Raw genomic sequence first — 16,667 nt, 5'->3', positions numbered from 1 at the left:
TTACTAGTGTCCAATTGATTGATAGTTGATAGCCATTAACTCTAGCCTTCATTAATCCAATTAGTGGAAAGCTAGGACTTATGGACTAGGATTGATATAACTCACTTGACTTTCCTTTGTTAATTGATTTAAGGATGACTAAGTGGGATTAATCCTTGCAACTACCATACTTGTGGCTAGTGATAATGATGAAGACCCTTGACAACCAAATCTTGCCAAGACCATTTTGTTAATAAAGTTTTCTTACCATTTACTATTCATTTTCCTCATCTAAAACCCCAAAATAAATAAATCCATAACCAATAACAAGAACACTACCCTGCAAGTCCTTTGAGAGACGACCCGAGGTTTAAATACTTCGGTTTATAGATTTTAGGGGTTTGTACTTGTGACAAACAAATTTTTGTATGAGAGGATTATTGTTGGTTTAGAGACTATACTTCGACGAGATTTCATTTGTAAAATTCTAAACCGTCAAAAATCTAATCGTCAATTATCAAAAAATTTCTGAGTATAAAGTAAGGATGATAAGTATGAAGAACTATCAAAGGAATTTGATCAGATAAATGGTACATAATTCCAGGGAATGGGAATGAGTGTCTTAAACTATTTGTATCCAATGGAAAATAAACAAACAACACGCATATACGATCAATAATTAAATCTTCTAGATCAATCACTCCATGTTACAAGATGCAATAAGCAATTGACTTAATTAACTTGGCTATATATAAAGATTAACAGTTTGATGAAATTGCACCTCTCTTTTAAATAAAACAGAAGAATAATCAAATGTAACATATTGCATATGATAATCCGATTCCATTCTTTTTGTTCATACCCTGGGTCGAGCTGACCGACCCGGGATGTTTAGTGACAAGGCGACCGACCTCTTCAGGTCAGACTATCCGACCTCTTCTCAAAGAGCTCGACCAAATCGACAGGAAAGCCCAATAAAGGGTTCAAATAGAGGAACACGACCCAAATCCAGAGGCAATCCCAGTCTACAGAGATAAAGGCGGTTCCGTTGAAGATAAGCTGACCTCACCCAAAAGATAAGATAAGATAAGATAAGATAAGATAACTAACTTATCTTATCTAGAAAGGTCACTTCTCACCATTATAAATACACTGGAGCACCCAGGTATAACTCATACTCTGATTCTACTCAATACCTGCTTAATACCCTTGCTAACTTAAGCATCGGAGTCCCTTGCAGGTACCCCCCACCATCCGGGGACAAAGGAATCAGCACCACCACCAAGTCTAACAAGTCGGACACAACAGCTTCGGCCGTCTCCCACCAGCCGGACACGTTAGCACCGACCAGCACAGAAGATCTCATCCGAGATCGACCTCTAGTTTCAGGTAACCCTCGGAACATTGGCGCCGTTGCCGGGGACCTGGACGTCATCCCATCACCATGGCGGACGACCATGACAACGACCACGATTCAGGTCTGGAGGATCAGACACCGCACAAAAACGCAGATGTCACGCTACAAAACACTCTAAAAACCAACAAAGACAAAGACTCACCAAATTCAGGGGCAATGGAAGCGCTCCTGGATCGCCTAAAACAACTGGAAAAAGAAACCCAACAACAACGGGAAATTGGAAGAGATCTCCAAAGAGAGGTGCGGCAACATCGGGAGTTGGAAGAAAAACTACAGCAATTGGAAGCCAATCTCAAATCAAAAGCCCCCCGGGATAATTTCGAGGAAAATTCACACAAAGAGCAAGACCCGTTCACTAGGAAAATCATGAAAACCAAAATTTCCAAAGACTTCAAACTCCCGGATATGACCCTGTATGATGGCACCACAGACCCCAACCATCACCTCAGCAACTTCAGAAGCAGAATGTACCTTACCGACGCCCCAGATGTTGTTCGCTATAAAGCCTTTCCAACAACTCTCACAAAGACAGCAATCTGATGGTTCGACAATCTACCCTCGAACTCCATCTCAAGCTTCGATGACTTAGCCAAAAAATTCCTAGCCAGATTCTCCATTCAGAAAGATAAAGCCAAGCACCCCCCCAGTTTATTAGGGATCAAACAAGGAGATCGGGAGAGCCTCCGCAGCTACATGGAGAGATTCAAGAAAACATGCATGGACATACAAAGTTTACCAACGGAAGCCGCCATCATGGGACTCATCAATGGCCTATGAGAGGGACTTTTCAGCCAATCTATATCAAAAAAGTACCCGACCTCCTTAGACGAAGTGCAGGAGCGGGCAGAAAAGTATATCAACATGGAGGAAAACGCTTGGTTAGGAGAAACCTCAAAATCGGGGGCCTCCTACCGAGACAAAGACAAGGAATCCAAAAGAAAAGAAGATCGACAAGGGGAGAAAATCAAAAAATACCATAACTACACCCCCTGGCCAGCCGAGATGATGATCAAAGAAAGAGATGAAGGGATGAAGATACCGAACGAATAGAACGATCACCTCGGACACCAGAAAGACATGTCCACATGATACACGGCGAATTCACAGCAGGTGGGATCTCCAAATCCTCTCACAAAAGATATCTCAAAGAAGTATATCATGTCGAGGGAGAGAAGAAAGCACTCAACATTCCGGCAATTACATTCACTAAAGAGGACGCATCCGGCGTCATCACAGGACACGATGATCCCATGGTTATCACCATCATATTGGCAAACGCCAACCTACACCGCACCTTGATAGACCAAGGGAGTTCTGCCGACATCTTATTCAAAACAGCCTTTGATAAGCTAGGCTTGGAAGAAAAAGAACTTAAAGCATATCCAAACAGCCTGTTTGGGCTAGGAGATACCCCGGTTCAACCACTCGGATATATACCGCTACATACAACCTTCGGAAAAGGGGACCAATCCAAGACCCTCAAAATAGACTACAACGTAGTCGATGTAATTTCAGCTTACAACGCTCTCATAGGACGGACAACACTCAACCAACTCGGCGCAATAGTCTCGACCCCACACCTATGTATGAAGTTCCCAACCCCAAAAGGGATAGCCACGATAAAAGCAGACCAAAAGACGGCACGTCGCTGTTATAACAAAAGCCTAAACCTCAGAGGCAAAGGAGAAGCGTTCCACACAATCGAGCTGGGCGGAGTTCATCGACGAGAAGAACTTCGTCCCCAGCCAGAAGGCAAGATAGAAAAGATTCAGATCGGATACACCGCGGAAAAAACAACCAATATCGGCACAATCCTAAAAGGAGATTTAAAAGAAGTACTAATACAATTCTTGCGAGATAACGTCGATCTCTTCGCGTGGAAAGCCGCAGACATGCCAGGTATCGACCCGACACTAATGTGTCACAAGTTGGCGGTCTATCCAGGATCTCGACCGGTGCAGCAGAGACGAAGAAAACTCGGGGCAGAGCGATCCCAAGCTGTGGACGAGCAAGTACAAGAACTACTGGAAGCCGGATTCATAAGAGAAGTCAAATACCCGCTGTGGCTAGCCAACATTGTCTTGGTGAAAAATTAAATGGGAAGTGGCGAATGTGCACCGATTACACCGATCTCAACAAGGCTTGTCCAAAAAGATCCGTACCCACTCCCAAGTATCGACGCTCTAGTAGATGCTTCCTCCGGATACAAATATCTCTCGTTTATGGACGCATACTCGGGGTACAATAATCAAATCTCCATGTATCCACCAGATCAAGAAAAGACCTCGTTCCTAACACCGAAAGTAAACTACTGCTACATTGTGATGCCTTTCGGTCTCAAGAACGCAGGAGCTACTTATCAAAGACTAATGAATAAAGTCTTCTCAGATCACATCGGAAAAATCATGGAAGTTTATGTGGATGACATGTTGATAAAGACACAAAGCGAAGATACGTTATTATCCGACTTGACTCAAGTGTTTTACACTATAAGGAAGCACAACATGCGGCTCAATCCCGCAAAATGCACCTTCGCAGTAGAAGCAGGCAAATTCTTAGGCTTCATGCTCACACAAAGGGGAATTGAAGCAAACCCAGACAAATGTCAAGCCATACTCAACATGAAGAGCCCAACTTTTGTCAAAGAAGTACAACAACCCAACGGGAGGTTGGCCGCCCTATCCCGATTCTTAGCAGGAGCTGCGATAAGATCTCTCCCCTTCTATGCTACTTTAAGAAAGGGAAAACAGTTCGAATGGATGACAGAATGTGAGCAAGCCTTTCAAGACTTCAAGGAGTTCTTAGGACGGCCACCTATCCTATCTCGACCACGAGAAGGAGAACCGCTCATATTATACCTTGCAGTAGGGAGCCGGGCAATAGCCTCAGCACTAGTCAGAGAAGACGAACATGGGCAACAACCCGTCTACTTCATTAGCAAAGCACTCTAGGGATCCGAGCTGAACTACCAGAAAATAAAAAAATTTGTATACCCTCATTCTAACATCTCGACGACTTTGCCCGTACTTCCAGACTCACACCATTAAGGTTCGAACTAATCAGCCCATAAAAGGAATATTACAGAAAACAGATCTTGCAGGCAGAATTCTACAATGGGCAGTCGAGTTGTCAGAATTTGACCTCCAATATGAAGCTCAGACGGCCATCAAATCACAGTATCTGGCCGACTTTATCGCAGAATTCACAGATGCCCTAGAAACCCCCACAGAATGGAATCTTTACGTGGACGGTTCTTCAAATAAAACCGGAAGCGGCGTAGGCGTGATAATAGAAAGCGACCAAGGAACCCAAGTTGAGCTCTCCCTCAAGTTTGGGTTCCCGGCCTCAAACAACCAGGCAGAATATGAAGCATTATTAGCTGGTTTGAAGCTGGCTACAGAGATCGGAGCTCAAAAACTCAACATTTACAGTGATTCACAAGTGGTCACATCACAAATAACAGGGAGCTACCAAGCCAAAGATCCCACCATGAAAAAATATTTGGATAAAACCAAGGAATAGCTCGGACAAATCGGGGAGTATAAAATCTGCCACATACCCCGCGAGCAAAATGCCTGAGCTGATGCACTCTCAAAACTAGCTAGCACCAAACTAGGAGGCAATAATAGGAGCTTCATCCAGGAAATGTTGCAAAACCCGTCAATCTCGGAAGAAGAAAAAATCCTGACTATAACAAGTCAGGACCAAGGATGGATGACCCCCATAATCAACTACCTCAAAACAGGAACGCTCCCCGCAGAAGAAAAGGAGGCAAAGAGGTTAAAAAGGGAGGCACAGTACTACACCATCATAAACAACATCCTGTACAAAAGTGGAATCTCAACACCTTTACTAAAATGCGTGCCGACCTCCAACACAAGGGAAGTGCTAGAAGAAATACACGGCGGCATTTGTGGCAATCATCTCGGAGTACGAGCTCTCGCCAAAAAGTACTCCGGGTGGGACTTTGTTGGCCAACTCTACAGAAAGAAGCTACAGAATTTGTAAAGACATGTCCACCATGTCAGAAACATGCCAAAAGGCGGTTCTATTGAAGATAAGCTGACCTCACCCAAAAGATAAGATAACTAACTTATCTTATCTAGAAAGGTCACTTCTCACCATTATAAATACACTGGAGCACCCAGGTATAACTCATACTCTGATTCTACTCAATACCTGCTTAATACCCTTGCTAACTTAAGCATCGGAGTCCCTTTCAGGTACCCCCCACCCTCCGGGGACAAAGGAATCAGCACCACCACCAAGTCCAACAAGTCGGACACAACAGCTCCGGCTGTCTCCCACCAGCCGGACACGTTAGCACCGACCAACACAGAAGATCTCATCCGAGATCGACCTCCAGTTTCAGGTAACCCTCGGAACACTTTTATTTCTTAATTCATTAATTATCAGACAAGCACACCAATGTCGAAACCCTAACCCAAAAAAACTCCCCTAATATACTCACAATCACATTAACGGAACAGAAATAGGGAATGATCGAACATCTAACTAATAAGCCAAGAAATTAAATGATAGTCACTGAAAATATAAACCCTAACAGAGAATAAGTACAAAAAATAACATATACTAACATGCAAAGCAAAATGCAAGAATGCATAAAAAAAAAAAGAAGAAAGGGAACCAAAAGTGAAGCAAAAAAACAAAGTATCATTATGGGTATAGAAATTTTTTTCTTCATTATTTTCCTTACCTCAAACTTAGTCAACGTAGGTGAAGAGAAGATGGTCGATGCAATTTCAAGTGGTTGAAGAGATGAGAATCGCGACTTCAACGAATCTGATAAGTCAGACTCATAACAGCGCCATTAAAGAGATGAGAAAGAAGAAGAACAGTTCTATTATGGGCAGAATATGGTGTAGTGGTTGTTTAACTAAAATATTTTCCGTCTCTTCAGCCTATACGACGTCGTTTTGGGCTATTTGAGCGCCATACCAAAACAACGTCGTTTTAGTGGAGTCCAGCATGGCATTCTGTTGTACACGTCATCTCTCCGATAATGATTTTGTGACGGAAATCCCTGCAGGGGCTAACATGGTTAAAATTTAAAAAGTTTAGGGACTAAATAGAGGCAATTGAAACTTCAAGAACTAAATTAAGGCTCGAGTGTAACTTCAGGGACCAAACTGAGTATTTTCTCAATGTGTAACTATGTAAGATGGAAATTATGGGGATAATGCCACATCTAAAATAAGGCAACAACTCAAAGTGCAGCCATTATATGTAGTTCACTATAAGAAAAACGTTGAGTACCATTAGAGTTACTGTCAGAAAAATGAAAAAAATTGAATTTACCGTCGAAAAGAATCAGACAGTATAAACCTCGCCGGTAAATGTTTACCACAAAAAATTTTCGTCCAACAGTAATTATCACCCGATTCTGCGACGGATTACCTGTTCAAAAAACTATTTGGTTATCGGTGGATTTTTTCGACGGTAATGTTGGCACCAAGATATGTTGTTTCCCATACTATTACCATCAGATTATTCCTTTGGTAAACCCGACGGTAATGTCAATTTAAAAAAAATTGAAATAAATGATCAATTTTAATTTTTTTTATTCAAATTTATTTTTTACACAATTCATAAATAATGAAAACCTATTATTTAAAATTAATAATACAATGTTCACATAAATTAAAAGTCAAGTATATCAAATAAATACAATGAACAATAAAATAAAAACACTAATAACAACAGATTCAGGTAGTCATCATCGTCGTCAGTCCCGTAGCCCTAAGTCGGTGGTGTAGAAGACGGTGATGTCCATGTGCCACCAGCACCAATGCTGCCACCAGCAAGTTTGATGCCAGCGGTGTTCATCTTGGTCTAGTACACCTCCATCTTAGCCTCCATACATTGAAGCAGCTCCAGCGATTCCCTCAACTCCAGCCTGAGCTCATCCGTCATGTGGGTGAGGATCTCCTGATACCTCTCTTAGTAAGTGTAAAACCTGAATAATTAATAAATAATTAACTCATAAATTAATATTTATTCAAAAAAATTAGAAAAATAGAATTTTAAAGTTTAATGTGATAGAGCTAATTAAAGTAAGAATTTTAACACTAATTTTAAAGAATTTGACCTAAGATTAGGTCGAACAAGCTGAACCAAACGAACCGGGTCCGTATTGGGCCCAAGGCCCAAGCCAATTCAACCCAAAACTAAACAACTCAGCACCCCCTCCCTTCTCCACACTCATTTCACGCTGAAACTCAGCAAGAGGGGGGGAGAGCTCTCTCAAAAACACAAACCCTCACTTGATCTTCAAATCCAAATAACTTTTGATCCAGAGCTCCGATCGCCGCATCATTTGCGGCCACGCAACCACAGTATCAAGCTCTACAATGCTCAGTCATTGATTAGGTATGGAATCTACTTTTCAGTTTCAGTTTTCTCCTCCCTAAATTCAAAATTTGATAAACAATGATGTTGAAAATGATTTAATTTCAGTATTTAGGTTCGAATTAGCTTGTGGATTTTGTTGGGTTTAGCTCACTTGAGCTGTGGGCAAGGTAAGAACCCTAACCCTTTTATGGATTTTTGATATTTTGAGTTTAGGAATTAATTATAGTGATATATATGGATTAGATTGAATATTGTTGGTGTAAAATCAAATTGGAGGTCAAAATTGTGAAATTGGAACTCTTTTGAAGAGAATGGAAGCTTGAGATCAATTTTGAAAGCTAGGATTTGTTGGTGAGAGGCTGTGGTTGATAGCTTATGGTACGGGAAATGCTTGAGGTGTTCTGGGTTTTTCGGAAAATCGGCTAAGGTATGGTTTCGGTTTCTCGTATCTAAAATATAATGTGACGTAAAAATTTAGGCTAGTGACCTTAAGATAGGAATTGAATTGTGATGTTGTTGTTGGTTGAGATTGATTACTATGTATGTGGTTAATGGTTTGGAGGTTGTGATGGAGGATTATATGAATGATGTGTGAACTTGGTATATGTATAATGGCTATTGAATTTGATGTTGTTGTTGGTACTATATTGGTGGGGGAGAGTTGATATTATATTTGATATAATAATTGATGATGTATATTGTACATTTTTTAAACTTAAATTATTGAGTTGAGATTGATGAAGGTGGATAATTGGTAGGTTGTGAGGGTGAATAAGGAGGTTGAAAATGTGATTTGGGAATGTTTGATGCTAGTATGGTAAGGTTTGGTTGGTTTTTGAAATGTTTGAAATTGTATGTTTTGAAAGTTGAGGTTTGCAAATGTTAATGAAAACTATGATTTTTGACCAACTTTGATGGAGTATAACTTGGCCTTCGAATCTCCAAATTTTATTAGCTTTGTTTAGAAAGAGAATTTGGTCCGAGAGGTTTACATCATTTGAAGAACGGAGGAAAAACGTTTTAAAACGAGAAAGTTATGCGTGATCAAAGTTTGGAGTGCAAAATTGAGATTTTGGACTTAGTAGCTTTTTGGGACTTCTGCTAAGCCCGCGTACGCGAGAAACACGTGCGACACGACCATTTGTTACTGCCTCAAGGACTCGCGTGCGCGAGATGTGTGTCGCGTACGCGAACATGTTGCTTTCTTTGGTTGTGTACGCGACCACATGACACGCGACACGAGCAATGATCTCGGGTTGAGGAGCTCCCGTACGCGAACCAGTGACGCGTACGCGAGAGGTTAAATTTTTCAAGGCCGCATATGAGAAAGGTTACACACGACACGAGCATACGCTACGGGTTGCACTCCTCGCATACGCGAGCAGGGGTCGCGTACGCGAATCCCTGTTTTTCCAAAACTTTAATTTTTTATTCTAAATGCATTCCTCCAGCTTTCAAAACCCTTTTTACTCTTGTTTAAAGTCTGGTAGGTGAATTTTGAATAATAAAGTATAATGAGGGCTATGAGGAAGATAACTTGTTGATGAAGAAAGATGTGAACTAATGATGAATCATGACTGATAATGAGTACATGAGTTTAATGATGATGATGGCAAAAGTGTTGTTTATGTTATGAGCTAGATGGCTATATTGATAATGAATTATGACTGATTATGATTGTATGATTATTGATTGATTATGTGGTTGTTACACTTCCAAATATCTGAGATACGAGTTTTCTTGGGTGAAAGTGGTGGTTTGCCACCACGTGGTCCAGGTTAAGACTCGATACTCTACTGATCCTATGTCGTAAGTGTGGCCGGACACTTAGACCGTTTCGGATGAGCTCGCCCCATGGATATACACCGGTTTGTGTGTATATGATTATGAATGTTTATGATTTGAGATTTGGGGATGCACGACAGAGGGACAGTCCAATGGTTAGCTACCAAGACTTGTCAGGTTGGCTATATAACCGACAAATGAGACTCATCAGCCGTAAGACAGGCATGCATCATATGCATCTATGTGTTTATTTAGTCTGCTTTGTTTGGAATGCCTAACTGATTGCATAACCTACTTGCTACTTGTTTATCTACTGTATCTGAATCCTAGTTGTGGTTTCCTTGCATGTATTATCTGTGTTTGAAACAAATGATTCCAGTGGTAGTTGGGAGGTTCGGAGTTGGAAAGGTGAGTATTAGATAGTATGAAGATCCTTTGTTAGTTGCCTAATCTACTTTTGGTTTAGTTATGTTTTATAAGATTAAATCATATGTCAGAAGTTCTAAGATCACCTTCGGCTTTCCCGGAACATTATATGTTAGATATGTGGGCACTGTTACCATGTTGAAAACCTCTGGTTCTCACCCCATACATATTTTGTAGTTTTCAGATGTAGAACGTAAGGCATCTCACTGAGGCATTCTAGGAGCTTCTCACAGCGAAGATTTTTTGCATTTTGGGACTTTATTTTGGTTATGTTGTTTATAACTAGATACTTTTATCTCCACTACTTTTGTATATGATATTTTATCACTCTTAGAGGTGATTTAGAAGAAACATGTTCTGTAAACTCTATATTTTGGGCTTATTTTGGGTTATCTTGTATATATATATATACACCTATATGCTCTGACCAGTTTATCTTCGCGAGTCGAGTTAGAAGCTTTGTTTTCTGTATCTTGGAACTCTCTTGTGTACATATATTCCTATGCTTACTTTATCATTATCCTTCTCGGTTTACGTTTACTGCTAATATTAATGTGAGTGTTGCACTTTTCTGTTTTAACACTTTTGTTTTAACTTTATTCAAAGGCTCCTAGATATGAATCTTTTTCGACTACATTATATATAATTTTACTTTTAGAGGTCGTAATACCTCACCACCTCTGTTTTATGACTTAAGCATAAGACTTTGTGTAGTAGGATGTTACAGTAAGCGTTCAGCTCCTGAGCCGACTGGTGAAGGCTGCACTGGAGCTCCTGTACCTGCAGCCTCAAATCAACGTCTACCTCGAGTACGACGGCTCGACTAGTGGCAGATCCTGACGATGGACTCAACGTGGAAGTGCAAAAGCTACTGGCAAAGAACGATCCCAGCCTGTATACGCAGTTTTTGTATGGCGCTAAGGCGGTTTCGCGCCAAACTGCATCGGGATCGACGACTAAAGCTGCTGAGCAGTATAAGGCGGCGTCATCGCGTAGACGGAGGCACGTAGTTGGGGTTAGGGACCATGATGAACGGCTGGTCCGCTAAACCCACAACCTGTGACGTCACCAGAGTGGTCAGAGTAGAAGGAGAGGATCCAAAAGTCCCCGGGGTACCGGAAGAAACCCTCCCTCTACCCCAACCATGGCTATGACTTATCAGCAGCCTAATCCAGCAGACTTCTACCTGTCATCATGTCTAAAAATAGCATACTAATTGACAGAAATTCAGAACAACAAATCAATGCTATTCGATTGTAAGTTCAACATTAAATCAATACTATTCAAACAAATTTCAGCAAATTCAACACAAATTCAGCATATTCAACACAAAATCAGCAACATTATTCATCAATTCAGTCAATTTCCAACACTTTCAACAGTATAACACAAACTAATAATCTTAAAATTAACATATCTTAACCACCTAAAATCAATATACTTAGCAAAAATTTTACGTGTATAAATTACAAAAATATTAGCAAACAACTACCAAATAGCTACCAAAGACAAACTACTAAAATCTTATTGCATGACCAGCCAAAGGCATAAGCACATGCTTATCAAAGCATCAATATCATCATCATAGAACATATACACCCATCCTAAATTTTTAATTCAACGATAAATTCAATATATTTGGCAAAAGAATAAAAAATTTACAGCAATAAAAGATTTAACTAAGTAATTTTTAAGCAACACAGCAACAATTCAACTAAATTTCAACAATTGTTCAACAAAATAAATTGTCTTTTAACATTAATTTACACAAATTCAACATATTCAATACAAAATCAGTAGTATTATCCATCAACACAATTAATTTCCAATACTTTTAACAATATAACACAGACTAATAATCCTAAAATTAACTTATCTTAACCACCTAAAAATGCACTAAAATAAAAAATTAATTAAAACTAAATTAACTAACTAAAATTAGAATATTGAAACCTAATCAAAATATAATTTGAAAAAAAAAAGTTTAAAAAAGCTTGGAATGCAAAACTACGAATTGGTTTAATTAATTTGTATAAGAAAGAGTCATAAATACGCACAAATTGTGGATGTTAACTTATTCAATATTTTGAAATATTATGTATAAGATAAGAATTTAATATTGATGGTTGTTTTTGTTGATGGCTTTCTACTGTGCTCTACTGCTCATGGTTGTTTTGTGATGTTCTAAGACTGACGTAGCATACACATATCAACATAGCAATTGTATTGAATTATTGAATTTCTTTTATGTTCTGAAATTATGTACTGAATTGTCTTTGGTGCTATGGTTTATGCATATATTGAGTGTACACAAAAATTAGCAAACAAAATAGAATATATATTAAAATATAAAATATATATATAGAATTATAAAAATAAATTAAAGGGTTAAGTTCGATTTTGGTCCCTAACATAGAGATTAAAAATTGGAATCGTTCTTAACTTTTTTCACTACAAAATGATCCCCAAAATTTCAGTTTGTTTTAAAATCGTCATTTTTACCAATTTTATTTTTTTATTACAAAATTATCCCTAAATCTGCTCAGCTGCATTGCCGTTCTGCCGTTTGCCGCACCGTACCTCACTACTAGTTTCTTCTTCTTCTTTTTCTTCGCCGTCCTGCCGCCTGCTGCACTGCAGTGCACCACCACCAGCTTCTTCTTCTTCTACTTCGCCGCCCTGCTGTCCTGCCGTCCTGCCGCACCGCACCACCACCAGTTTCTTCTTCTTTGTGAAATAGATTTTTTGTGAAATTTTGGATTTTTTTGTGAAATTTGTTGTGGAATATTGTTGTTGCTAAAATTTGAATTTGGAATATTTTTGTTGCTGAATTTGTTGATTATTGTTTGAAATTTTTGATGATGATGATGATGAGGCCATGATGATAATGATGGTGGTGGTGGTGGTGGGTTCTTGTTCAGCTTGCGCTTTTGGTTGATTTTGAAAAAAATTTTGATGAAGATGATGATAACCATGATGATACTGGTGGTGGTAGTGGTGGTGGTTCTGGTTGAGCCTGCTGGTGGTGGTGATGATGGTGGTTGATTTTGGGGTGAAGGGAGAAGGGTATTTTCGTCTGAGAGACGATTTTAAAACAAATCGAAACTTTGTGGACCATTTCGTATTAAAAAAAAAAAGTTGGAGACGATTTCAATTTTTGACCTCTACGTTCGGGACCAAAATCGAATTTAACCCTAAATTAAATTATACATATATTTATACACAAATATATAATGACTAATTTTGGTTATTGATATTTTAGTGTGCAAATTGTATTTTTAATTTTCCAATATATAAATTAGAATTGGAATGAGGCATGCCACGAATTGAAGCTAAGGCTGGTGAAAATCCAGGTACCAATTAAAGTTCTCAATCTGGAAGTACCACTGGAATCGTTAGTGTTTTCGAAAAAAATTAAAATTGCCAGGAATGCTCTTGGAAGTAGAAATAACTTAGGATGCTGAGAGCATGAGATTTCTGTAGAAGGAGATGTGAAAAAAATACGATGCAAACACTATCATAAGATTTTTTAGGTGGAGTTTATACATTCAAACACCACTTTGCGAGACCTTGTTCCTTGTAGAGCTATTACTAGTGAAATTGATAAGCAAAGGTGTGATACTGTGAGTGGGTTGCAAATGAATTTGATAACCAAACAAGCATGGCTGCATGGATAAGGCTGCTGAGGAAGCTGACATTCATGGTGAAAAGAACGAAAGGGAATAAAAAAAAAGACTGAAAAGCAACATATTCAAGAAAAATCGCATTATGAAGTTATTTATTCCAATTCATCCGTAATATCCAAATATGCATGTAACTAAAGAATAGAAAGAAGAATAATTAACTAAAAAGTAAGGAATACTATTCATGCACCACCACCATTAAACTAAATTTTGGAGTTGAATTAAATTTACTGAGTTTTAAAAGTTTTGATTAGTTTTTTTACTCTCTCCCTTGCTGAAATTTCCTGACTAAAACATCGACCGCGTAAGGTCTCAATCAAGCATAGCATTCATAGTGTTCTTCACCACCCTTCCCTATACGCCAGTTTAATTTTCTAGACGTTGATATTACGGTTCCTAGCTTCCAAGCAAGAACCAAACGAACGAGACAGAGCTTTCAGTTTCAATAATCTTACTTGACTAAAAATAGTGTGTTTAATGCCTCTTGAATCTTGATATATGTGTCTTCTTCTTACCCAAAACAAAGTACTAAGAATATTCTTTCTCTGAATTAAACACTACGTACTACTCCTCCATCAAATCAAACATGAGCTGCGTTCCCACCATGCTTTATCCTGCATTTTAATATTTTACTACGAATCCACGTCCATGAAGCTTATGAGCCAATCGTTGCACATACACATTTTCAAAGTGTTTGTATATATTTTTTATGTACATTTTCTTTTTTTTTCAAGTGATAAACATTTTTTTTTCATATTTCATTAATCATTTTAATATAACCAATAAGAGTGTATCTAAAAGCAAAACATGTACCAACATTAATCTTTCAAAAGTTGAACAAGTCAAATAACGGAACTAGGGGGTCACTAGGGTCACAATCACATACATTTTACTCCTTGCCCGGTACTTTCAAGCTTTCTTTCTGCCTAGTAATATAACTACCGGCAATCGGAACAATGGCCTCACCTCATGAATTCTTCATAATTTCACTGATTCGTTTTGTTCCTAACCACATCTGCAATTAAACACTCAACTCTCCTTTTCAACCATGAACTTGAGGAGTTATAGCATAACCTCTGCCATATCCACTATCATTTACCTTTCTTTCTTGTTCCTCTCGGACTTAGCCATATCCATTGAAGCTTATGTTCCAGTTGATAGCCACAGCATCAATTGTGGCTCAAGTGGCAAATCCTCCGACGGTGAAAGGTCATGGAACGGAGACATACACTCAAATCTCTTAACTCTTTTACACACAAAAACCATCGTTGCTCAACCAGCCACACAACCTTCTTCGAACAAAGTTCCATAGCAGGCCAGTTAGCTGAGGACCATGCCACTGTTCTAGAATGGAGCAAGGAAAAGGGAATTGCTGTACAGAGAGACTACGCAGTTATGATCCAAGGCCAAGGGATTACTAAGGAAAAGTTTAACCTTTCACTCCAATTCCATCCGGCATCAGGCACGTGGTACAGCGACGCTTTCTTGAACGGCCTTGAAATCTTCAAAATTAGTGACCCTGCGTCTAATAACCTGGCAGGACCCAACCCTGACCTTCTTTCTCATCCATTTGCCCCACCACACTTCTCTGTCTATGTTCAAATCTCAATCAAGAGGATCATAATAATCATAATAATCTCTGTTGTCCCTGCTGGATTCATTTTTCATTTCATTCTAGTGTTCTTCATCCTTAGAAAACAGAAGAAAAAGACCAGGAAGACATCTTCCAAAGAAGCCAACACTCAAACCTTACCATTGCCATCCGCTCTTTGTCGTCGATTTTCCTTGGTTGAGATAAAAACAGCCACCAACAACTTCGATGAGCTCCTCCTTATCGGAGTGGGAGGGTTTGGCAACGTGTACAAAGGCTACATCGACGAAGGTTCAACACCAGCCGCGATCAAACGGTTAAAACCGGGTTCACAACACGGGGTTCAGGAATTCATGACCGAAATTCAGATGCTCTCTCAACTGCGCCATCTCCACCTTGTTTCCCTCATTGGTTATTGCTGTGAGAGCAACGAGATGCTCTTGGTCTATGATTACATGGATCGAGGAACCTTACAAGATCATCTCTACAACAATAGTAGTAACCCTTCCCTTTCGTGGAAGCAACGGTTGCATATCTGCATAGGAGCAGCGAAGGGGTTGCATTATCTCCATGCAGGTGCGGTCCACAATATCATTCACCGCGATGTAAAGAGCACCAACATCTTATTGGATGACAAATGGGTGGCCAAGGTTTCCGATTTCGGCTTGTCCAAAATAGGACCCTCTGGCATTTCAATAACCCACATTAGCACTGTGGTGAAGGGCAGTCTTGGATATTTAGACCCAGAATACTATAAACGACAGCGTTTAACTGTGAAGTCTGACGTGTACTCCTTTGGAGTAGTGCTGTTTGAGGTGCTGTGTGGGAGGCCGCCTTTGATGAGGACAGTGGAAAAACAACAGATGTCACTTGCTCATTGGGCTGTATGTTGTTACGAAGATGGCACGTTGGATCAGATTGTGGACAAAGCATTGAAGGGTCAGATTGCACCGGAATGCTTGACGAAGTTTGGTGAGATTGGTGTGAGATGTTTGCATGAAGATGGTTCCCAACGACCTTCCATGGATGAAATTGTTTGGTGTTTGGAGTTTGCATTGATACTGCAAGAGAGTGCTGAGACGCATCAAGAACATCTTGTTACTGCAATTGAAATGCTTGAAATTAGCAATGTGTAACTCTGTAACATGGAAATGATGGGGATAATGCCACAACTCAAAGTGTAGTTGAAATTCGTTAAATAATAATTTTGTGATGTTAAATTATTTAATAATTTTTAATTAATAATTTTATATAAAAATATTTGTATATAAATTTTTATCTTGAAATAATACATAATAGTATGAAAAAGTTTAGAGGGTCAATTATAACTTTTTTATAATAAATCTTTTATATTTTAACTAATTGGATCTAGTTGATTATCTCCTAGTTGGTTCCTTAGCATAACTGGAATAAT

At 39.2% G+C, this 16,667-nt stretch overlaps 1 protein-coding gene across 1 annotated transcript in view; it reads left to right on the top strand.

Moving 5' to 3' along the window:
- LOC107471339 (receptor-like protein kinase FERONIA) overlaps positions 1 to 16,453 on the top strand; it is a 31,370-nt gene extending 14,917 nt beyond the window's left edge. The window contains exon 2 of the mRNA XM_052255229.1: positions 15,723 to 16,453. Within this exon, the coding sequence (XP_052111189.1) occupies positions 15,723 to 16,389 (667 nt within the window). The 3' untranslated portion in view covers positions 16,390 to 16,453. The remainder of the gene's footprint in view (positions 1 to 15,722) is intronic.
- Positions 16,454 to 16,667: the final 214 nt, after the last annotated feature.

The sequence above is a fragment of the Arachis duranensis genome, chromosome 10, assembly GCF_000817695.3.
Source record: "Arachis duranensis cultivar V14167 chromosome 10, aradu.V14167.gnm2.J7QH, whole genome shotgun sequence".
In the NCBI taxonomy this organism is placed as follows: Eukaryota; Viridiplantae; Streptophyta; class Magnoliopsida; order Fabales; family Fabaceae; genus Arachis; species Arachis duranensis.
The sequence above is the reverse complement of the archived record's forward strand: the minus strand, read 5'-3'. Positions and strand labels throughout refer to the sequence as shown.